The 25,505-nt window shown below is 37.6% G+C and overlaps 1 protein-coding gene across 7 annotated transcripts in view; it reads left to right on the forward strand.

Annotated features, from left to right (window-relative positions):
• ZNF283 (zinc finger protein 283) overlaps nt 1-15,693 on the forward strand; it is a 30,933-nt gene extending 15,240 nt beyond the window's left edge. For all 7 annotated transcript variants that reach the window (XM_071209316.1, XM_023584900.3, XM_071209313.1 and 4 more), the window contains one exon: nt 11,397-15,693. In XM_071209316.1, coding sequence (XP_071065417.1) covers nt 11,397-13,081 — 1,685 coding nt within the window. In that variant the 3' untranslated portion in view covers nt 13,082-15,693. The remainder of the gene's footprint in view (nt 1-11,396) is intronic.
• Nucleotides 15,694-25,505: the final 9,812 nt, after the last annotated feature.

Raw genomic sequence — 25,505 nt, forward strand, 5'->3', positions numbered from 1 at the left:
GCCATCTTCAAATACTTTTTTTCTGCTGCTTTTTCTTTCTCTCTTCTCCTGACACTCAAGTTACATGCATGGTAGATCACTTGACATTGTCCTAAAAATCACTCAGGTGCTGTTTATATTTTCCCTTCAATCTTTTTTTTTTCTGTGTACTTCAATTTGGGTAATGTCTGTTAACCTGGCTTCAAGTCACTGATTTTCCCCTCATTGTATCCAAATGCTGTTAAACCCATCCAGTGACTGTTTCATTCCATATAATTCATTTTTCAGTTCTAGACTTTACATTTGGTTTGCTTCTATTTTCTATATTTTCTCCTGATCATGTGTCAAATTTTCTTGTTTCTTCACTTGCCTAGTAATTTTCAATTATATATTAGACATTATAGATGATATGTTATAGCAACTTGGGAATTTAATTATCTTCCTAACCATTATTAACTCTTACTGGCAGATCACAGTGATCTTTATGAGGATTAATTTTGGGTTTTTTGAGGGCAAATATATTTTGGTTATGTTCTTAATTATATGATATAGTCCTTACTCTTGTGCAGCAGTTCTCAGAGTAGGATCTGAATACCCTTGGGGGTCCGGAGTCCCCAGGATCCTTTTAGTGGTTTTACAAGGTAAAAACTACTCTCACAACAATACTAAGATGTCATTTGCCATTTTCACTGTGGTAATATTTGCATTGATAAGCAATGGTGAGTAAATCTTTTCACTTTAGCGTGGATCAAGGCAGTGTATTAGTACATGGATCAAGCTGTATTAGTAATTACTGTATTCTTTGCTGCCACAAACTTGCAGTAAGAAAAATGCCAGTTTCATTTATGAATGTCTCAAGAAAGCAGTGAAATCTATTCATTTTATTAAATCTTCACCCTTGAGTATGCATTTTTAAAAATATTCTTTGTGATGAAATGGGAAATATGTATTAAGTTCTTCTGCTATACAAAAGTTTGATGGTTGTCTTGAGGGAAACCTCTTATGCAGTTATTTCAGTTGTGAATAAAGCTAGTTGCTTTTTTCATTTGATTTCATTTTTTACTTGAAAGAATGGCTGACAGACAAACTATTGAGACTTGGGTAGTTGGTAGACATTTTCTCATAAGCAAGCCTGTTAATTCAAGAACAACTAAGGGTACTTGTTGTCAATGATAAGAATTAAAACTTTCAGGTAAAAATTAAGATTTTGGAAAACAAAATGTATTATAGCTTCCCAATACATGAAGATATTTCTGATGAGATAGATGGTAATATTAAGTTATTATTTTTTGATGTTGCATAATGACGTACTGAAATATGTCATCATTTCAAAGATCTGTATAACTGTGAACCAGTATTTTTTAGATGGCCAATGCCCAATGTTACAAAATTATGCAAGAGTAAACAGCCCATCCAAAGTGTAAGATAGATCAATAAATTATAATGTAACTGTATTAGTCAGGATTCTCTAGAGAAACAGAATCAACAGGAGATATCTGTCAATAGTAAGATATTTTATAAGTCTCTCATGTGACCCTGGGGATGCACAAGTCCAGGTTCTGCAGGCAGGCTGCAAATCAGGGGCTGTGATGAAAGTCCAGTGAAGGTTCTTGATGAGTTTCTGGAAGACTAACTGTCCACACGCGAGCTGGGAAATTCTCCCTAAATGCTGAAATCACTTCTCCTTTTAAGGTATTTAACTGATGGGATAGAACATCACTCATTGCTGATGGCAATCTCCCTGATTGATGTAATTGTAATCAGCTATCTATGCAGTAAAGTCACTGATGACTAAAGTCCATAAATGTCCTTGTATTACAACTAGCCCAGTGCTTGCTTGCCCAAACAACGAGGCACAATTACCTGGCCGAGTCAACACATTAGCCTAACCATCACAGTAACAGTATGAAAAATTCATTCTTATAGTTTCAGATGCTTCATTGCAGCTAACCTTTAAGAAACTACTACTTCTCAAGTTTTTTTACAGTATTAAAGAATAATATCCATAATTATCTGAGCAGGCTAGTAAAATACTCTGCCATTTTCTAACCACATGTCTATGAAAAGCTGGATATCCTTCATATACTTAAATCAAAGTAACATATTGCTACAGATTGAATTCAGAAGCAGATATGAAAATCTAGTTGTCTTCTGTTATGCTAGATGTTAGATTTGCATACAATTTAAAAATACCTCTCTTCCCATTATTTTTGATTTTGAAAATATACTTACTTTTCATAAAAATGTTTATCAACAATTAATGATTTATTGTTATTTTAAATGAATTAATAAATAACTTAAATTTCTCACTTTTAATTTCTACTATTGTAAATATCAGTTGATATAACTACATTAGCAGAAGCACTTTGGGCCCTCAATAATTTTTTTTTAATATTTAAAAAGAAATTACTCATATTTATATACTAACATTCTTAAACATCACACAAAACATTCAAGTGGCAAGTAATTATAATGCAAACCCTTACATGTCAATTCAGACTTATTGAACTACTGTTGCTAAGTTATACAAAATTGTACCCCTTTTAGTTTATATTTAGCCACCTCAAATTAGTTGTAACATTAGGTTGGTCAATTTAAATACTGTGATTTCCCATTGGATATACACATAATCTTTACATCCAGATGTTAATTCACACAAAGCAACAAGGCATTGTTAAAAAAAACAGCCATGGTAGCTGCAATTTAGGCCTTATGGCTAATTATACATGACTAAAATTACTTCCCACACTCACATCCATAGTATTCAACCACCACTTAGTAGCTCAACTAAAGTGTTATATATGTGAAAAATACCAAACCTGTTTCTTTGGTATTGCAAATATCATGAGCAAGCAAGGGATTCACCAATAATTGTTGAGGATAAGGGGTACTGAGACCTAAAAGTTTGAGAACTCCTACTCCAGAGTGTGGTTTTTACTTTAAACATGTAGACTTCTTGAGGCCTCAGCTGAATGCTTGAGGTGTTCAATGAGATATTCCCACTCTGGCTGGGGCACTCCAAGGTATAATTTCTAGAATATCAGATCAGCATCAATTCCCCAGCCACCTTGTCGAGAGTCACACACTGTGTGCACAGCTTAATAATTGGTTACAGACCCAAGGTAGAATCCCTGCATAGATTTCTGGGTCTCTTTTGCATGACTTTTTCTCTACTGAACCCTGACCCACAAATTCCAGCTACTTTCACATCCCTGATCCCAGATCCCTTTTTCCTTTGCCCGGTTAGATCACTGTTCTCTATTTGGACTCCATTTTCCTATATCTTGATTTGGAGAATGCACCCAGATAGAGAAAGTAGAGTGAATATGAAGTTCAGCTGATAGATTTCTCTTCTCTAAAAGTTTTTAACCCTGTGCCTGGTATCCAGCTTTATGGTTTATAGTTGTTTATAGCGAGAAAATAAGTCCAGTACCAGCTTATCCTTCATGGTTGGGACCAGATTTCTCTTACCTTCATTTTGAAGTATATTTTTGCTGTATATAGAATTCTAGGTTGGAACCTTTTTTTCATTCAGTCCTTGATGATGTCATTTTGTGTCTAGTGGCTTGTATGGTTTCTGATGTGAAGCCAGACATCTTTGTTATTGATGTCTCCTTGAATATAATATGGTTTTTCACTGAGTACTTTTTCAGTATTTTCATTTATCCATGGTTTTCAAAAGTTTTATTATGATGTACTCAGGAATTTCTTTTTTTTTGTATTTATTCTGCTTGCAGTTTGCTGAAAATAGGTTGATATCATTCATCCATTTTGTGAAAATTTTAACCGTTCCCCAAGTCTATCTTTGGTTCTTCCCTCTCTGATACTACATGACTTAACACTGTATTGTTTGATATTTTTGCACAGATCTAACACTCTGTTTACATTTTTTCAGTATTTTTTTCTCTTTGTATTTCAGTTTGGGGTTTTCAATTGTAGAATTTCCATTTGGTTCTATTTTAGAGTTTTCATTTCTCTGCTGAAATTCTCCATTTTCTCATTCATTCTCTCTCTCTTTTCCTCCTGATTCTGTACATGTAGTTGCTTCTTGTCTGCTGATTATAATATCTGTACCGCCTATTCGCTCTCTTTTGACTGTGCATTTTCATGATTATAGGTCACATTTGCATGTTCCTCACCTGGCTTCATAATTTTTTATTGTGTGCCATACATATTATATAAAAGAACAGTAAAGAATTAAGCAGGTAATTACCCCCTCCCTGCGAGTATATTGAGAGTATCTGCCCCTTTCTCAGTCAATCATCTAACGTTAACTCAAATCCCACCAAACATGGAGCTGGGTTAGGACTGGGCCGTAGCTTTCATTAGTTTCAGTTCACTTTTGGTTTCAAATTAGATTTAAAAAATCCTTCTTTGCCTTAAACTTTCCACATGGCCATGAGATTTGAACTGGGTTGTATTACAGCTTTAGTTAGTTTGGTCCACTTCTTGTTTGAACTCCAGCAGGGCCTTTGAACTTAATAACTGCAAGGTCTTTTCCTGCTTTCTGCCAGACCCCAAACACTTAGCAAAATTATTGTGAGGGAGAATTGCCTGCTTAAATGATTTATTTTTGAGTTTGGGGATTTTCTGGATTCTAGCTCATTGTTCTAGATTCTAGTTCAGCTTTTAATGACAGCCTACGGACTCATTAAAAGTTCAGTTGGATTCTCCTTGTCCCAACAAAGTCTTTGCCTGTGGTGGGCTTACTCCTCTGTCTGTCTGTATCCATATTTGCTCCTTTTCCCCAAGTGGAAGCTACATTTAAACCAGTGGTTCTCAAGTTTGGGCAATTTGGTGCCCCAGGGGACATTTGGCAGTGTCTGGAGCCATTTTTGCTTGTCACCACTAGGGGGTGCTACTGGCTTTAGTGGGTAGAGGCCAGAGATGCTCTTTTTTTCCTTTTAACACATCAGTTTTATTGGTACATATTAGTAAATCCATCCAAAGTGTACAATCAGTGGTATTTGGTATAATCACATATTTGTGTGTTCATCATGTCAGTCATTCTTAGAACACTTTCATTATTCCAATAATAATAAACAAAAAAACAAAACTCATCACTTCTCAATCTCTCTGTGCTTCCCCTGCAATACATAGCTGCTATTCTTTTTCCTTCACTCTAGTATATTTGTATTTATATTTTGTAAAAAACAGTGTTATATATGCAATATCACCCATATTTGTGCTTACATGAGGTTTTGTTGTCATATACAGTACCGTGTTACAGTTTTTAGCTTTCCTTCTAGTAATATACATGATCTTAGGTTTTCCCTTTCAACCACTGTCATACCCATATGATAGCACTGCTAGTTACAAACACCATGATATGCTTTCAACATTTTTGTTCATTTCCAAAGATTTACAATTTGCTGAATTCTCTTACAATTTCTTCTTTGACCCACTGATTATTTAAGAGAGTATTGTTTCATCTCCATATATTTATGAATTTTCCCTTTTTCCATCATTATTCATTTCCAGCTTAATTCTGAAATGATCAGAGAAAGTGTTTTGTATAATTTCAATCTTTTTAAATTTATTGAGACTTGTCTTGTGACCCAGCATATAGTCTATCTTGGAGAAGGATCCATGAGCACTGGAAAAGAAAGTATATCCTGCTGTTTTGGGATGCAATGCTCTATAGATTTCTGTTAGGTCTAGTTCATTTATCATATTATTCAAGTTCTCTGTTTCTTTCTTTATCCTCTGTCCAGATATTCTATCCAAACTGAGAGTGGTATATTGAATCTTCAACTACTATTGTAGAGACATCTGTTTCTCCCTTTAGTTTTGCCTGTGTGTACCTCATGTATCTTGGGGCCCTCAGTTTAGGTATATTTAGTATAGTTATTACTTCTTGGTGAATTGGCCCTATTATAAATATATAATGACCATCTTCATCCCTTTTAACTGGTTTGCATTTGAAATCTGTTTTGTCCAGTATTAGTATCACTACTCTAGCTCTGTTTTTATTACGATTTGTGTGGAATAACTTTCTCCAACCTTTCACTTTTAACCTAGTTGTACCCTTACGTCTGAGGTGTGTCTTACAGACAGTATAGAAATGGCTCGTAGTTTTTTATCCATTCTGTCTTTGTCCTTTTTTTTAAAGATGTATTTTATTTATTTATTTCTTCTGTTCCCCCCCCCCCCATTGTTTGTGCTTGCTGTCTGCTTTCTGTGTTCCTTTCATTGTGTGCTCGTTGCATTTTTTTTTTTTTAGGAGGCACCAGGAACCAAACCCAGGACTTCCCATGTGGTAGGCAGGCATCCAATTGCTTGAGCCACTTCTCCTTCCCCAGTCTATGTCTTTTGATTGGGGAGTCCAATCCATTAACATTCTAATTATTACTGTAAAAGCATTACTTCATCCATTTTGTCTCTGGCTTTCTGTTGTCATATCGTTCTATTGTCTTTCTTCTTACTCTTTAGTTTACCCTTCCTAATAATCTTCATTTCTAAACTCTTCTCTAAATATTTTGTCCTTGTTTTTTCCTTTCAGGCTGCAGGACTCCCTTTATTTTTATTTTTATTTTTTTTTAAAGATTTATTTTTATTTAATTCCCCCCCTCCCCCGGTTGTCTGTTCTCTGTGTCTATTTGCTGCATCTTGTTTCTTTGTCCGCTTCTGTTGTTGTCAGCGGCATGGACAGTGTGGGCGGCGCCATTCCTGGGCAGGCTGCACTTTCTTTCGCGCTGGGCGGCTCTCCTTATGGGGCGCACTCCTTGCGCGTGGGGCTCCCCTACGCGGGGGACACCCCTGCGTGGCAGAGGCACTCCTTGCGCGCATCAGCACTGTGCATGGGCCAGCTGCACACGGGTCAAGGAGGCCCGGGGTTTGAACTGCGGACCTCCCATGTGGTAGACGGATGGACGCCCTAACCACTGGGCCAAGTCCGTTTCCCCAGGACTCCCTTTAGTATCTCTTGTAATTTTTGTTAGATCGTCTGTAAACGCTTTGAACTCACGTTCATTTTCGAAGGACCATTTTCCCGGATACAGAATTGTTGACTGGCAGTTTTTCTCTTTCAGTACCTTAAATACATTATACCACTTTCTTCTTGCCTCCATGGTTTCTGATGAGAGGTTTGCTTTAGATCTTACCGAGTTTCCCTTGTAAGTGATGTTTTGTTTTTCTCTCCCTGCTTTCAGAATCCTCTCTTTATGTCTGATATTTGACATTCTGAATAGTAGGTATCTTGGGGTAGGTCTATTTGGATTTATTCTGTTTGGGGTATGGTGTCCTTCTTGGATATTGATACTTACGTCTTTCATAAGGGTTGGGAAGTTTTTGATCATTATTTCCTCAAATATTCTTTCTGCCTCTTTTCCATTCTCCTCTCCTTTGGGGACACCAATAATGCGAAAGTTTGTGTGTTTCATGTTGTCATTCAATACCCTGAGACTATTTCATTTTTCCCATTCTCTTCTCTTTCTGTTCTTCTGTCTTTTCCAGTTCAGATGTTCTGTCTTCAAAATTACTGATTCTGTCTTCAAGCATTTCAAATCTGTTCTTATGTGCCTATAATGTATTTTGAATCTCATCCATCATCATTCCGGTAAGGTCTGTTACTTTTCTTTGCAGGCTTTCAAATTGTTCTTTATGCTCCTCCATTGTCTTCTTTTTTTTTTTTTAAAGATTTATTTTTATTTATTTAATTCCCTTCCCCTCCCCTGGTTGTCTGTTTTCTGTGTCTTTTTTTTTTTTTTTTTTTGCTGCGTCTTGTTTCTTTGTCCGCTTCTGTTGTCGTCAGCGGCACAGGAAGTGTGGGCGGCGCCATTACTGGGCAGGCTGCACTTTCTTTTGTGCTAGGCGGCTCTCCTACGGGGTGCACTCCTTGCACGTGGGGCTCCCCTACGCGGGGGACACCCCTGCGTGGTGCAGCACTCCTTGCGCGCATCAGCACTGCGCATGGGCCAGCTCCACACAGGTCAAGGAGGCCCGGGGTTTGAACCGTGGACCTCCCATGTGGTAGACGGACGCCCTAACCACTGGGCCAAAGTCCGTTTCCCACATTGTCTTCTTAATAGCCCTTGTTTCTTTAGTCATATTTTTAAAAAATTCTTTGATGTGCTTTAGGAGAGTCGCGTGATTATCACTGATTGTCTTAAATCCTGTATCTCTTCAAGATATTTAGTTAGTTCTTTTTGCTGGGCCATCTCTTCCTCTTCTTAGTATGGACTGTAATTTTTTGCTAATGTCTAGGCATCTGAATATGGTTGGTGAATTTAGTCTGGTGGCTAATTTCTCTCTCTCGCCAATTTTTTTTTTCACAGCTCTTCTTTGATATTTAGGTAAGCTTATTCTAAGTTTTTAAAATTGCCCAGCTTATGTTATCAGAATGTGGCCAGGGAGTCACAAGTGGTTTGCACGTTCTCTCCTGGGAGTTAGGATACAGATAGAACAGAGAACAGTTTTGTCTGTGCAATTTCCAGACTGGCCAGCAGATGGCGCTTGCCAGTGCACCGTTCCACAGAGGTGTTTCAGTCTGGGCTTTCCTTTGTTCTAGTACTGAATTTCCAGTGTGGAGATTCAAAGCAGGCTCTGCTCACTGAGTTCACTGAAGAAAGACCCCCCACTTCCCCTCCCCTTTCCCTTGAAACAGCTGACAGGGAGGAAGATCTCTGTTCCCCTCTCAGTGGGCTGCCGTGAGCCAGCTTACTATCTTGGGGTGGGGGAAGGGAGGCCTTCCCAGCTGCTGCTGGGACTTGGTAATTCATATTTATTATTTAGCTTCCTGTCTCTCTGTCCCTCACCCTCCTGGGAGTTGTATGGCACTGTCCTGGTCTGCTGACCCCCAAAGCAGGTCCCTTGGATAGCTTTTGGTTCTTTCTCCTTTGCTTTTGTGAGAGCATTGAGCTCCGCCTATTACTGCAACAGCATTTTCCCACAATTCTCCAGGGATGTTCTTAAACATCCTTCATTGCACAGTACAGTTACCAACAACAAAGAATTTTCTGGCCCCAAATCTCAATAGTGCTGAGGTTAGGAAACCCTGCCGAAAGTGTTAAGACTTAATGGCTCTCGTTAATTTAACATAATAACTAACTATATCAGAATGGAGAAAAATTGAATTCTTCATTGAAATACAAAACCTGGGAAACGGACTTTGGCCCAGTGGTTAGGGCGTCCGTCTACCACATGGGAGGTCTGCGGTTCAAGCCCCGGGCCTCCTTGACCCGTGTGGAGCTGGCCCATGTGCAGTGCTGATGCGCGCAAGGAGTGCCGTGCCACACAGGGGTGTCCCCCGCGTAGGGGAGCCCCACGCGCAAGGAGTGCACCCATAAGGAGAGCCGCCCAGTGCGAAGGAGGGAGCAGCCTGCTGAGGAATGGCGCCACCCACACTTCCTGTGCCGCTGATGACAACAGAAGCGGACAAAGAAACAGATGCAGCAAAAAGACACAGAAAACAGACAACCGGGGGAGGGGAGGGGAATTAAATAAATAAAAATAAATCTTTAAAAAAAAAAAAAAAATACAAAACCTAATTAATTCATAAAGATTAAGTAAATGCTTACCTTGAAGTCAAAACATGTGGACAGTGAAGGAATGTTTTGATTGACAAGGGTATTTAAACCTAGAAACACAATCTTTCATAAAAATTAGTTTATAGATAGTTATGTCTTTCTATATGAAAATAAGTCTACATCTTCTCTACCTGACATGTACATAATCACTGTAACACGTAACTTTTAATAACAAATTATTTGTATAGAATTAACCCAGGAAGGCTGAGCTTCTCTTTTTATTGACAGGGTTTTTTTGTTTTTTGTTTTTTTAATGTATCTTGAACTATATAAACAAAAATGTTCTCACATTAGTTTTGAGCTAATTAAATTCTGGTTAAAAATAATCCAGTTATTTCTAGTACTTCTCTTTTATAAGGTGAAGGAACAAATCTTTGCTTGCCCATAGGCCATCTAGGAAACCCCCACAGTATAGTATATGTAAAAAAATACTCTTTTTCATTATTCTGAATTTGAAAAAGGTATTGTCAAAAAGAGTTGTCAGAGAGGCTTGTGGACAAGAACAGTAGTGCCTTGATACCTAATTAATCAGAATGTCAACACAATATTTAAAATAAACAGTGAAAAGGTAACAATAATAATGAAGAATTTGGGTTCTTATTGAAATTTTAAAATCCTGTTATATTTTTAAAATTATTTAGATGTGTGATAAGGAAACATGAAAATTAGAGTCTTCAAAATTGAAGTATAGTAGAGGGGTGACAAAATAAGCCTTTTGTTTTGTGCATATAAAGATAAAGGATAACACTTTAACTGTAGAATACATTGTAAAAATACTAACACATCAAGTCATAGACATTCAGTGACTTTGATAGATATAAGGTATAGAAATTGACAGAATGACATCCTGATGAAATCAGCAATGTTGATCTCTGTGACTCTTTGTTCAGATAAGCTAATAAAAAGGTGGGGATATTTTCTCCCAACAAATCAAACATGAATAACCAAACAGATAATATATTAAGGTTGAAAATTCAGATAAGAAACTCTGGAGTTAAAGTCTTATAGGACACTTTTGGTTAGAGGTTTGAAAGTAAGCCATGTTGCAGAAAACTTAGAAAAAATGGGTTAGACAAAATGAAATCAGCAAAAGTTCATTAAGAAAGTAGAATTGCTTACTGTTAAGAGACACACTTAGCAGGGAACATTGGATGACCACACCTGGGCACATAAGAGCTCAATTGGTGGAACTCACATTTTGGTTTGAGGAAAAGCTGAAAAAAAAAAATGATTTTATTGTTTAACAGGGAAGGGAAAGCCTTGATGTTCAGTAATGAGTTCAGTAAGTGTCCTAATCCTATTCACTACTGTTTTAGTTTCCTGGCTGCTAAAGCAAATACCATGCAATAGATTGGTTTAAACAACAAGAATTGAATGGCTCATGACTCATGGGTTTGAGACTAGGAAAAGTCTAAAATTAAGTCATCAGTCAGGTAATGCTTTCTGCCAAAAGACTATGGCATTCTGGGGCTGGCTGCCAGCAATCCTTAGACCTTGGCTTTTTGTCACATGGCAACCTACACATGTCAGCCTCTCCTGGCTTCTCCTTTCTCTTCTGGGTGCCATTGACTTCTAGCATCTGGCTGCTTCCTGTGTGACTCTCTCTCTCTCTCTTTGTGGCCTTCCCTATAAGTCCTTCACTAACAAGTTTAAGACACATCCTGATTCATTTGAGCCATACCTTAACTGAAATAATTTCTTCAAAAGTTTCTATTTACAAAGGGTTCACATGCACAGGAATGGGTTAAGACATGTTTTTCTGTGGTACATAGCTCCAAGCCACCACAACTACTAATAGGTCTTGTTTCTAATTTGTCTTTTATTTCTACTTCAGAGATTTTGTTTTCTGGTAAAGGAAATAAAGTGTGTGGTTTTCTTGTTTTCTTTCAGATTTGGAATCAACATATGAGACCAAAGATATATTTTCAGAAAAGGACATTTTTGAAATAAATTTTTCCCAGTGGGAGATAAAGGAAAAAAGTAAAACCTTTGGCCTTGAGGCATCCGTTTTCAGAAATGACTGGAAGTGCAAAAGTGAATTTGAGCGACTACAGGGACATCAAGAGGGATATTTCAGTCAAATGATAATCAGCTATGAAAATATTCCCAATTACAGTAACTGTAAATCAATTATTTCAAATCAAAGCATTCATCATATAGAGAAACCTTATATTTGCAAGGGACGTGGGAAGGCCTTTAGACATGGGTCAAAACTTGTTCAGCACGAGAGAACTCATACTACTGAAAAACCCTTTGAATGTAAAGAATGTGGTAAGGCCTTCTTTAGTGCCTATCAACTTACTGTGCATCAGAGATTTCATACTGGTGAAAAACCTTATGAGTGTAAGGAATGTGGTAAGACCTTTAGTTGGGGATCAAGCCTTGTTAAACATGAGAGACTTCACACTGGTGAGAAACCCTATGAATGTAAAGAATGTGGGAAGGCCTTTAGTCGTGGCTATCAACTTACTCAACATCAGAAAATTCATATTGGTGTGAAATCTTATGAATGTAAGAAATGTGGAAAGGCCTTTTTTTGGGGCTCAAGCCTTGTTAAACATGAGATAATTCATACTGGTGAGAAACCTTATGAATGTAAAGAATGTGGAAAGGCCTTCAGTCGTGGCTATCAACTTACTCAGCATCAGAAAATTCATACTGGTAAGAAGCCTTATGAATGTAAAGTATGTGGAAAGGCTTTTTGTTGGGGCTATCAACTTACTCGTCATCAGATATTTCATACTGGTGAGAAACCCTACAAATGTAAGGAATGTGGGAAGTCCTTTAATTGTGGGTCAAGTCTTGTTCAACATGAAAGAATTCATACTGGTGAGAAACCCTATGAATGTAAAGTCTGTGGAAAGGCCTTTAGTCGTGGCTATCACCTTACTCAACATCAGAAAATTCACACTGGTGAGAAACCTTTTAAATGTAAAGAATGTGGGAAGGACTTTAGTTGGGGTTCGAGCCTTGTTAAACATGAGAGAGTCCATACTGGTGAGAAGTCCTATGAATGTAAAGAATGTGGGAAGGCCTTTTGTAGTGGGTATCAACTTACTCGACATCAGATATTTCATACTGGTGAGAAACCCTATGAATGTAAGGAATGTGGGAAGGCCTTTAATTGTGGCTCAAGCCTTGTTCAACATGAGAGAATTCATACTGGTGAGAAACCCTATGAATGTAAAGACTGTGGAAAGGCCTTTAGTCGTGGCTATCACCTTACTCAACATCAGAAAATTCACACTGGTGAGAAACCTTTTAAATGTAAAGAATGTGGGAAGGACTTTAGTTGGGGTTCGAGCCTTGTTAAACATGAGAGGGTCCATACTGGTGAGAAGTCCTATGAATGTAAAGAACGTGAGAAGTCCTTTGCCAGTGGCTATCAACTTAGTGTTCACCAGAGATTTCACACTAGTGAGAAACCTTATCAATGTAAGGTGTGTGGAAAGACGTTTACCCATGGCTCAAGCCTTGTTCAACATGAGAGAATTCATAGGAGTGATAACATATATGGGGAGAACTTGATCTGGACAACTTACTCAAATGAGAAAATTTGTACTGATGAAACATAATGAATTTAAGAGATGTGACTTTTTGTGTGTGTAAGAACAACTTGCTCAGCATGAGGAAAGATCTTTCTCTTGAGAAACCCTAAATGTGCAGCAGTTTTTCCTGGGTATGGACAACTTGATATCATTAAATCCACACTAGTGAGAAACCTTTTGAATATAAGGACTATGAAAAGGCCTTTAAACTTTTGTAGAATCTTTTGAACTTCAGTTTATACTGGTTTGAAACTCTTAAATGTAAGGAATGTGGAAAGATGTTTATTCTTGGCATAAAGCTTGATAAACATCAGAGAATTCAGGCTTGTGAGAAACACTTTAAATGTAAGGGATGTGAGAAGGACCGGAATCTAATTCAGTTCCTTCTGCACACCAGAGAATTCATACTGCTGTGAAATTCTATGGGTATAAGGAACGTGAATTTGAGAAGGCCTGTAGATAATGGTAGACATTTAGGATAAATCAGAGAATTCATCCTGATAAGAAACCCTTTGAATTAGGATTGTAAGAAGGCTTTTGGACCAGTATTGTCCATAGACTGGTGCCAGTCCACAAACTTTAATTTGTCCAGCATAAGATAAAGAAACTGAGAGTAAATATTTGGAAATTTTTACAGCAATTTATATGGCAACAACTTTTTTTTTTTGTATTTTACAGAAGTATGAATCCATGAATGGAAATTATAAAGAAAAAACTGATCTTTCACAAATAATTTGAGAGACAACATTCATAGTTTTTGAAACATGAGAGAAATCACAATATGATTTAGTTAGCATAAGAAAGCCTTCATTTGTCACCTGATTAGAATAGTAGAATATACTACAGGAAGATTTAATGAATGTGGTAATCGGTTTTTATTCATGCTCAAAATTTAGTATAAGATAATTTATATTAGGTATGCTCATTTAGTGAATGCGTAGGAGTCTTCCAACACTATTCAATCATTGTTAAACTTCAGTAAATTCATCCTAGAGAATAACACTTTTAATGTAACAGATGTAGGAAAACCCTTATCTGTGGCACAAACTATACTTATTGTCATCACCTTCCACCTCTGCATTATTTGTGGGATGTTGGACAAAATCATTGTTTCCTCTGGGCATCATGTTTAAAATGCTGAAGATAGTACCTATCTAACAGTGCTGTTGGAGAAATTGAATGGATTTAGTACATGTCAGATCCTTGGAAGAGTATCTGGTATGTAGCATATGTGCAATACATATTAGCTCTTGTTCTTATTATCTTCATCATTAGTATTACTACTATTTGATTCTTAGTTAAAGGGGGCCCATTTATTGTAATGAATTTAGAAAACCTTCCCATAACTACACATCTGGTTGAATTTGAGATAGTTCATTCTGGATAAAATCTAGTAGAACTTAAAGAACTTGAGAAAGAACTTTCATTCAAGGCTCATTGCTTAAGCTGCATCAAAAAATTAAGGCTGAATAGTATAATGAGCACCCAATATACTCTCTACAATAATGAACATTTTTTGCTATATTTGCTTTCTTTCTAAATATATGTATGTATATGTATACTCATGCACTATTTAAGATGTAGAAACCATGATGATTCATCTCTGAACACAGCTTGCATCTGCTAACAATTAGAAGTCTTATTAATAATGCTAATACCACACTTAAGAAAATGAACAGTAATTCTGTAATATCCTCTTATATTCAATTCATATTTCCCAGAACTCCCAAGAATTTATTGTATTGCTATTTATTTCCTAACCAGCATCTTGTCTAGATTCATGCATTGCATTTGGTTGTCATGTTCTAGATTTTAGTCTTGAAGAGACTTTTTGAAGAGTTCAGGAAAGCTGTTTCATAGAATGCCACACATTCTAGATTTGTTTCTTTCTTTATTGTGAAATTTAATTTGTGCCCCTTCTTTCATATATCTTGTAAAATGAAATTAGAGCCAGAAGCTTAAACATTTTTGGCCAGAACACTTCCTAGGTGGTGATTTGTGCTTCATATGGCAACACATCCGAAGCATATAATACTCATTTTTCCCACTATCCCTCATGCTAATTTTGACCACTTGATTAAGATAATTACTGTTAGAGCTCCCTGTAATAAAGAACCATTGTACAACTAGTAGTATTGATGAACCTTGGTCACTATTTTAGGAAATTTACAGTTATATATATGTACAAGTTCCTAACTTAAATTGGAACAATTATAGACTCTTCAGAAAGAATGATTGTGTATCAGAACTTATAGGATATAACTGAATGTCTACTGAATGGAAAAGTGGTGCCTATTCATCACCTTTTCCTTAGTATCTACATATTATATTGTCACACTGAACTCAGAAAGCTAGAATTATAACAATTCCTAAACTAGCAATGTAGAAACAACACAACTAAAATTAGAAATTAATGATTAGAAATTAAAACACTAGACTTCAGCCAGTATTTTTCTGTGAAAAGTCCTTTAAGCTCAATCAGACGTCAAGGAAAAAACAAAGATGACAATATTATATAATCGTGATTAAGAAAGGAGATGTAATACCTGTATGAAGGAGATTTTTAAAATCTAAGACAATACAATCTGCAATGTACAAGTACAGTGAGTGTACCAATAAATAAAGGAAAAGACTGAAAATTTGGTCCTGAATCTCCCTTTTAGAAAAAAAAAAATTGTTAGCAACTCCTCAGGTAGAAGTCTCAAGGTGAAAATAATCACTGAAAATTTTACTAGCTCATCTTAAATGAATAACATAATTTCGATAAAACTGGATGGAGACAGCTTCTAAACTCCAAAAGCTAGATGAATTTAGGTAAATGAAAATAATTCTAATTAAAATATCAGTAAACAGAATTCAAAGGTCAGTTGTAAGAATTGTGCAACAGAAAATAATTTGCATGTCTTATCTAGACCCAAACTTTTCTGGTTTAAATATAAATATGTTAACCGACAAGAAGAAAATGGAATCAGTACAAATATCTAGATTCATTCTCACAGTTTTTCTTAGATTTATATGGCTTTTGGTGTAGGATCTTATATATGATGTAATCAATTCTGAAAATACATTTTTCATACCTTAATATTTGGAAATAAGACCCATCTTAAAATTCACAGCTTCTCATAGTCACTTTTAACCAGGTAGCTGTCGTGACTTAGTTCTAGCATCAAAACATATTAGTTATGATGGAATAATATAGTATACTCACACAATTGGAATTCAGTTCTTTAAAAATGATTCCCAGGAAGCAGATTTGGCCCAACTGATAGAGCATCCGCCTGCCACATGGGAGGTCAGCGTTCAAACCCAGGGCCTCCTGACCCGTGTGGTGAGCTGGCCCATGTGCAGCGCTGATGTGTGCAAGGAGTGCTGTATCACGCACAGGTGTCCCCCATGTAGGGGAGCCCCACACACAAGGAGTATGCCCCATAAGGAGAACTGCCCCACGCGAAAAAAGCACAGCCTGCCCAGGAGTGGCGCCACTCACAAGAATGCAAGTGGACACAGAAGAACACACAGTGAAAGAGAAGGCCCCTCAGACTTTGGAAAAATACATACTTAGCAAGGTTTAATTAATAATGTTTCTCCTATTTCCCACGGATACAGAAGAATTATATAATATGCTACATCATTAAAAAAACTCCTGGGAAAATTTAAAAAAGGCTTTTGTTTTTGTTTTTTTTTAATTTAGTAGTAGGTGAGTAGTAATGTATTTGCTCAGTTTTTACTATGTATATGTATTTACTGCTCATCTACTAAATTAAAAAAAAAACAAAAACAAAAGTCTTAGTCTCCTATCCTCAAGATACATGATGATTCTCCACAGAAACAGCCACAATTTCTAGCCTCTTTTGCATCTGCGGACAGCATATGTAAAGAGCATATATTGCCTTAGTGTAGTCATTTAAGATTGAAAAATATTCCTCTAATGTCTCATAATTCAACGTCTGCCCTATACCCCTCTTGCCTAAGAAAGAGCAAGAGCTTCCAGGAAAATGTTGAATAACAGTGTGAGATCATAAAATATTTGTTGTTCTGTGTCTGACTTATTTTATTTATTTCATTTACTTAAGTTTCTGAAGAACCGCCAGTATGTTTTCCACAGTGGCTATACCATTTTGCATTCCCATGAACGATGAATGAGTGCGTCTATTTCTACATATCTAATAGTATCTTCTTGTACTTTGGATTTGCATTTCCCTAATAGCTAATAATGTTGAGCATCTTCTCATGTGCTTTTTGGCCATTGTACATCTTTTTTTGGAGAAAGGTCTATTCAAGTCTTTTGCCCGTTTAAATTAGGTTACCTGCCTTTCTGTTGAGTTATAGGATTTCTTTCTATATTTTAGATATTAAATCTTTATTGGATTTGTGATTTCCCTCCCAGTATGTAGGTTTTCTTTTGCTTTCATAATAAAGCCCTTTAAGGAAAAAAGTTTTGAATGTTGATAAAGTCCTATTTGTCTGTTTTCTGTTGTTGCTTATACTTTTGGTTAGTCTAAGAAACATTGCCCAGCTCAAGGTTCTGAATATGCTTTCCCATATTTTCTTCTAGGAGTTTTATGATTTTGGTTCTTATATTTAGGTCTTTGATGCATTTTGAATTGATTTTTGTATATGCTATGAGGTCTGAGTCCACCTTAATTCTTTTGTATATGTACATCCAGTGTTCCCAGCACCTTTTGTTGAAGAGACTATTCTTTCTCAATTGAATGGACTTGACACTCTTGTCATATATCAGTTGGCCATAAAAGAGAGGGTTGATTTTTGAATTCTCAGTTTTCTTCCATTGTTCTATATGTCTGTTCTTATGCCAGTAGCAAGTTGTTTTGATTACTGTGACTTTGTAATCTGCTTTTTTCTTTGTTTTTAAGATTTATTTATTTCTCCCTGTTCCATTGTTGTTAGCACTTGCTGTGTCTGTTCGTGTTCCTTTTAGGAGGCACCAGGAACCAAACCTAGGACCTCCTGTGTGGGAGGGAGGCACCTAATTGCTTGAGCCACCTCCATTCCCTGCTTTGTTGTGTCTCTCACTATGTTTTCCTTCTTGTATCTCTTTGCGTCATCTTGTTCTGTCAGCTCGCTGTACCAGCCTGTCACCTCAGCTCACTGTCTTGCTCATCTTCTTTAAGAGGCACTGGGAACTGAACCCAGGACCTGCCACGTGGTAAGTGGAAGCTCAATTGTTTGAGCCACATCCACTTCCCTGTAATCAGTTTTAAGACTGGGAAATGTGAGTCTCCCAAATTCATTCTTTTTCAAATGGCTTTGGCTATTTAGGGCCCCTTATCCTTCCATATACATTTGATGATTGGCATTTCCATTTCTGCAAGGAAGGTTGTTAGAATTTTAATTGGTATTGCACTGAATCTGTAAATTGCTTTGCGTAGAATTGACCTCTTAATATTTAGTCTTCTAATTCATGATCGAAGGTTGTCCTTCCCTTTAAGTCTTCTTTGATTTCTTTTAGCAATGTTTAGTAATCGTCTGTGTACAGGTCCTTTACATCTTTGGTTAGATTATTCCTAATTATTTGATTATTTTAGTTGCTATTGTGAATGAAATTCTTTTCTTGATTTCTTCTTCTGATTGTTCATTGCTTGCATGTAGAAACACTACTGATTTTTGAGAATTGATCCTGTACCCTGTCACTTTGCTGAATTCATTAATTAGCTCCAGGAGATTTGTTGTGGCTTTTTCAGGATTTTCTGTGTATAAGATTATATCATCTGCAAATTTCCAATTTGGATGCATTTAATTTTTTTTCTTGCCTAAGAAAATGCAAGAGCTTCCAGGAAAATGTTGAATAACAGTCGTGAGAATGGGCGTTCTTGTCTTGTTCCTGATCTTAGAGGTAAAGCTTTCAATCTTATACCAGTAAGTAGGATGTTAGCTGTGGGCTTTCCTTATATGCCCTTTATTTTATTTAGGGAGTTTCCTTCTATTCCTATTTTTCTAAGTGTTTTTTTTATCTAGAAAGGGTGTTGTATTTTGTCAAATGCCTTTTCTGCATTAATTGAGATGAGGTACTTCCCCCTTCATTCTGTTAATGTGGTGTATTACATTAATTGGTTTTCTTATGTTGAATCAACTTTGCATACTGGGGATAAACCCTGCTTGATCATGATGTATAATTCTTTTAATGTGCCACAGGATTTGGTTTGCTAGTATTTTGTTGAGGTTTTTTGCATTTTTTCATAAGAGATATCAGTCAATATTTTTCTTTTCTTGTGGTATCTTTATCTAGCTACCGTACAAGAGTGATGTTGATCTCATAGAATGAGTTAGGGAGGGTTCCCTCCTCTTTAGTTTTTGTTTTTGAAGAATTTGAGCAAAATTGGGGTTAAGTCTTCTTGGAATGTTTGGTAGAATTCTCTGGGGAGGCCATCTGGTCCTAAGCTTTTCTTTGTTGAGATGTTTTTTATTACTGATTCAATCTCTTCACTAGTAATTGCTTTGTTGAGTCAATATAAGTAGTTTATATGTTTCTAAGAATGTGTCCATTTTGTCTAGGTTATCTAATTTACTGGCATACAGTTGTTCTTAGTATCTTCTTATAGTCCTTTTTATATCAGCAGGGTTGGTAGTAATGCCCCCATTTTCATTTCTTTTTTTTTTTTTAAAGATTTATTTATTTATTTATTTATTTCTCTCCCCTTCCACCCCACCCCGGTTGTCTGCTCTCTGTGTCTATTTGCTGCGTCTTCTTTGTCTGCTTCTGTTGTCAGCGGCACGGGAATCTGTTTCTTTTTGTTGCGTCATCTTGTTGTGTCAGCTCTCCGTGTGTGTGGCACCATTCCCAGGCAGGCTGCACTTTTCTTTGGCACTGGGTGGCTCTCCTTACAGGGCGCACTCCTTGTGCATGGGACTACCCTATGCGGGGGGCACCCCTGCGTGGCAGGTCACTCCTTGCGCGCATCAGCACTGTGCATGGGCCAGCTCCACACGGGTCAAGGAGGCCCAGGGTTTGAACTGCAGACCTCCCATATGGTATAGACAGATGCCCTAACCACTGGGCCAAGTCCGCCGCCCCATTTTCATTTCTGATTTCTGTTATTTGTATCTTCTCTCTTTTTTTTTCCTTTGTCAGTCTAACTAAAGGTTTGTCAATTTTACTGATCTTTTCAAGCAACCAACTTTTGGTTTTGTTGATTCTCACTATTGTTTTTTGTTTGTTTGTTCTCCTTTTCATTTATATCTGCTCTAATCTTTATTTCCTTCGTCCTGCTAACTTTGGGCTTAGTTTGCTCTTTTTCTTGTTCGTCAGTTTTGAGCTAGGTCTCTGATTTGAAAGTCTTCTTTTTTTAAATTATTTTTTATTTATTTCTCTCCCCTTCCCCGTGCTCCCAGATGTCTGCTCTCTGTGTCCATTTGCTGTGTTCTTCTGTGTCTGCTTGTATTCTTGTCAGCAGCACTGGGAATCTGTGTCTCTTTTTGTTGTGTCATCTTGCTGCATCAGCTCTCTGTGTGTTTACTGGGCAGGCTGCACTTTTTTTGCACTGGGTGGTTATCCTTATGGGGTGCACTCCTTGTGCATAGGGCTCCCCCATGTGGGGGACACCCCTGCGTGGCATGGCACTCCTTGTGCACCTCAGCACTGCACGTGGACCAGCTCATCACATGGGTCAGGAGGCCCTGGGTTTGAACCCTGGACCTCCCATGTGGTAGGCAGATGCTCTGTTCATTGAGCCAAATCTGCTTCCCTTTTTTCTTTTTTAATGTTAGCATTTAGAGCTATAAATTTCCCTCTTAGCACTACCTTTGCTACATCCCATACATTTTGGTATGTTGTATTTTCATTTTCCTCAAGATATTTCCTACTTTTGCTTCTAATTTCCTCTTTAACCTATTAGTTGGTTATGTTGTTTAGTTTCCACTTATTTTGAATCTTCCACTTCTCCCTCTGTTATTGATTTCTAGCTTCATTCTCTTGTGGTCAGGAAATATACATTGTAAGATTTCAATTTTTTAAAATTTATTGAGACTTGTTTTGTAACCCAACATTTGGTCTATCCTGGGGAATAATACATGTGCACTCAAGAAAAATGTGTTTTCTGGTTTTGGGGGGTTTAGTGCTCTATATATGTCTTTTTGGTCTAGTTGGTTTAGTGTACCATTCAAGTACTGTACTTCATTATTGCTCTTCTGACTATTATTGAGAGTGGTATATTAAAGTCTGCTATTAATGTAATACCATCAATTTCTCCCTTCAAATCTATCAGTATTTGCTTCATATATTTTGGGACTCTGCTATTAGATGCATATGTATTTGTAATTATTATATCTTCCTTTTGAATTGTCCCCTTTATGAGTTTAAATATCATCTTTGTCCCTTATAACTGTTTTTTACTTTAAGTCTATTTTATCTGATATTATCATAGCCACCCTGGCTCTCTTTTGGTTACTACTTACTTGCATGATATATATTTTTTCATCATTTCACCCTCAACTTACTTGTACCTTTGATTTAAAGTGAGGCTCTTGCAGACAACATATAAGCATATAGATGGGTCATGCTTTTTTATCCATTCTGCCAATCTCTGCTTTTTGCTTGAAGCATTTAATCCATTTGCATTTAAAGTCACTCTCGATAATATGGGACTTTCTTCTGCCATTTATCTATTTAGCCTTTGTAGGTCTTATACCTTTTTTTGTCCCTCACTTCCACTAATACCCACTTTTATATTTATTTGCTTTCTTGTGTTGTACTATATTGAGTGCCTTCTCATTTATATCTTTATATGTTTTTCATATATTTTTCTTGTGGTTACCAATTTAACATCCTAAATACGCAACAATCATATTTGGTTTAATAGCAGCTTAACTTCATAGCAGGTACATAGACTTTTCCTGTACCCCTCTGTCACCCCTGCCATTTTTGTACTTGTTACCACTTACATCTTTTTATATTTATGTCCAAAAACAGATTTATCATTACTTTTTATGCATCCGCATTTTAGCACCTATAGGAAGTAAGAAGTAGCGTTACATACCAAGCAATACATTAATACTGGCATTTATAATTACCCAAATGGTTACCATTACTGCAGGTTTTTATTTATGCTACTTTGAACCACTGTCTAGTGTCTTTCATTTCAGTCTAAAGAACTCGTTTTAGTACATTGCCCTAGCAATGTAGTCCTGCTTGTAGGGTTTGTAAGTGGTGATGAACTCCATTGGTTTTTGTTAATCCAAGAATGTCAATCTCTCCCTTATTTTTGAAAAGGAGTCTCACTGCCTATAAAATTCTTGGCTGGCAGTTGCTTTCTCTCAGCACTTCAATTATTTCAGCCTACAGTTTTCTTTCCTCCATGGGTTCTGCTGAGAAATCAACACTCATTCTAATTGGGACTCCTTGTGTTTAACATGTTGCTTTTCTTTTGCAGCTTTCAGTACTCTTTCCTTGTCCTTTGCATTCGATAGTGTCATCAGTATATGATGGGGTGTACTTTTTTTCATGTTTATCCTGTTTGGTGTTCTCTGAGCTGTTTGTATATGCATAGTTGCATCTTTTGCTAAGTTTGGGAATGTCTCTATCATTATTTCTTTGAATATTCCTTCTGCCCCTTCTCTCTTTCTTCTCATTCTAGGACTTTCATAAGGCCTATTTGGGTACACTTGATGGTTTCCCATGGCTGTCTTAGACTATTTTTGCTTGTAATATTTTGTTTTTCTTTCTTTCTTCTCAGCCTGACTCATTTAAAGTGTCTTGTCTTTGAGCTCACTGATTCTTTCTTGTTTGAGTTCCAGTCTGCTATTGAAATCCTCCTGGACATTTTTCAGTTCAGTTACTGTGGTCTTCAATTCTAGTAGTTTTGTTTGACTCCTTTTTTTTCATTAAAAAAAAATTATTGAAGCATATCATTCACACAAAAACATACATAAACAGTAAGTATATAGTAAAAGTTGTGAACTTACAAAACAAACATGCATAACATCATACAGGGTTTCTATACATCAACCCACCACCCAACACCTTGCGTTATTGTGAGACGTCTGTTTCAAATTATGAAAAATATTGTCAGTCTTACTACTAACTATACTCCGTATCTCACATTTGGTGTATTTTCCCCCCAACCCACCCTATTATTATTTTTTAAATTTATTTTTATTATAGAAGTTGTGAACTTACAAAACAATCATGCACATGTGTAGAATTCCTGTATACCACCTCTTCACCAATACACTACACAGTGGTAGAATATTTGTTACAGATGATGAGATAATAGCATCAGACTATTACCACCAACCATGGTCTATAGTCTATATTTGGCACTCCTTTTCCATAATCCCCCATTATCAACACAGTACATCTTTGGCATGGATGCACGAATATTACAGTATTGCTGTTAACTACAGTCCATAGGTCACTCCAGTTGTACTTTTCCCATGATTCTCCTGTTTGGTTCCTTTTAAAAATTTCTATCTCATAGTCTCTCATATTGCTTATTCATTGTTTTCCTGATATCCTTTGGTTCTTTCTCTGTACTTCCCTTCATCTCCTTTAGCATTTTTAAGATTTTTTTTTTTGAGGTATCAGAGCCAGGGATTGAACCTGGGACCTTGTATGTGGAAAGCCAGCACTCAACCTCTGAGCCGCATTGGCTCCCCTGGGTTTTTTGTTTGTTTGTTATTTATTTTTTTAATTTATTTCTCTCCCCTTTCTCCACCCCCCCCCCAGTTGTCTGCTATCTGTGTCCATTCGCTGTGTGTTCTTTTGTGACCTCTTCTTATCAGTGGTACCAGGAATCTGTGTTGCTTTTGTTGCGCCATCTTGTTGTGTCAGCTCTCCGTGTGTGCAGTGCCATTCTTGCACAGGCTGCATTTTCTTTCTTACTGGGCGGCTCTCCTTATGGGGCGCACTCCTTGTGCATGGGGCTTCCCTATGTGGGGGACACCTCCGCGTGGCACGGCACTCCTTGCATGCATCAGCACTGTGCATGGGCCAGCTCCACACAGGTCAAGGAGGCCTGGGGTTTGAACCGTGGACCTCCCATGTGGTAGGTGGACACCCTATCCATTGGGCCAAGTCTGCTTCCCTGTTTGATTGTATTTGTTTTTGTTTTTAGGAGGCACTGGGGACTGAACCCAGGACTTCCCATGTGGGAAGCAGGGACTCAACTGCCTCAGATATGTCTGCTCCCTAAGATCACTTTTTAAAGTATGTCCACATTCTCATCTTCTTTGGTGTTTTCTATATTTTTAGCCTCCACATTTGGATGGGGCATCATTTCCTGTTTCTTTCTTTGTCTCTTGCTCTTTTTTTGCACACTGTATATTTCATTATTTTAAAATGTTAACCCCTGGATTTATTCTCTGAGATGTCTGTTTCTTGATTTTATAACCAAACTGATGATAAGATAGAGATTTTCTTGAGCTTCAGCCCTCCTATCAGAAAGGTCTGCCCAAGGCAAATGCAGTGTGCAGGGTTTTTCCTGGCTTTCTGTGCCTCTGTCTTGTCCTGGACTTTTTCTTGTTAATTGTTTTGGAGTTCCCCTGTTTACACAAGTTTGGCTGTCCTCTCTGTTTCCCAGGAGACGGACCTCCCTCTCCCAGGCATTTGAAACCAACAGGCCTTTGTCCCAGACTATCCACCTCTATAGTTTTTTACACTCCTTTCATTTCTCAAGTTACTGCTTTTGTGTGGAAGGCAAATTCTGGGAGGGGGGTCACCCTGGAGAGGACTTTCACAGGTCAGTATTTCCCAGCTAAAACAGTGTCAGGGACCCACAAATGGGGTACAGACCAGCTCCAAAGTGCCCTGGGGAGATTAGGAAGGGCATCAAAGGGTTCTCTGATGGCTCCCCAAAGCTGAGCTTTCCTGGCCTGGGCCAGCAAATGCAGCACTTCAGCTCACTGTCCCTTGCAGCCCTAGGAGGTGCTGCATCTTTAAATCTCCACCACTTCTGCCCCTCTCCAGGAAGGGTTAAAACAAGGGCTGCCCTCAGAGCTGGGCCCCCAGCAATCTGAATTTGCTAATCAAAAGCCTTGGTCAGCAGTCGGCCATGCCCATCCTGTTCTTGGGGAAGAGGATTTTTTTGTCCCTTTCTGTCACCAGTGAGCTAGCCAGGGACTGGACCCTAAGAAGGTCTGCCATGGGAATGGGGGTGGGTGCCAGTAGCCCCTGTGTGGAAAGACCAATTTACTGTTCTTTACCAGCCTCTTTCTGCTCTTCCCTGGATGCTATACATGTTACTCCAGCGTTTCAGAATAGTTGTATCAAACGGCTCCACCTGTTTAATAGTTGCTTTGGTCGGAGGACTAAATCTTCAAGCTCTCTACTCCTCATGTTCTCCAGAAGTCAGTCAGATGGGAGTCTCTTTTCCCCTCACTTTCTCCTGCCTCTGCACAACACAGAAGATTTTCTGGCAGTAAAATAAAATATATCCTGAGACTCTTCTTTTCACAGATTTAACTGTGTACCCTGACAAAAAGACTAGCTCTTAATCTG

This window comes from Dasypus novemcinctus, chromosome 18 (genome assembly GCF_030445035.2).
Source record: "Dasypus novemcinctus isolate mDasNov1 chromosome 18, mDasNov1.1.hap2, whole genome shotgun sequence".
In the NCBI taxonomy this organism is placed as follows: domain Eukaryota; kingdom Metazoa; phylum Chordata; class Mammalia; order Cingulata; family Dasypodidae; genus Dasypus; species Dasypus novemcinctus.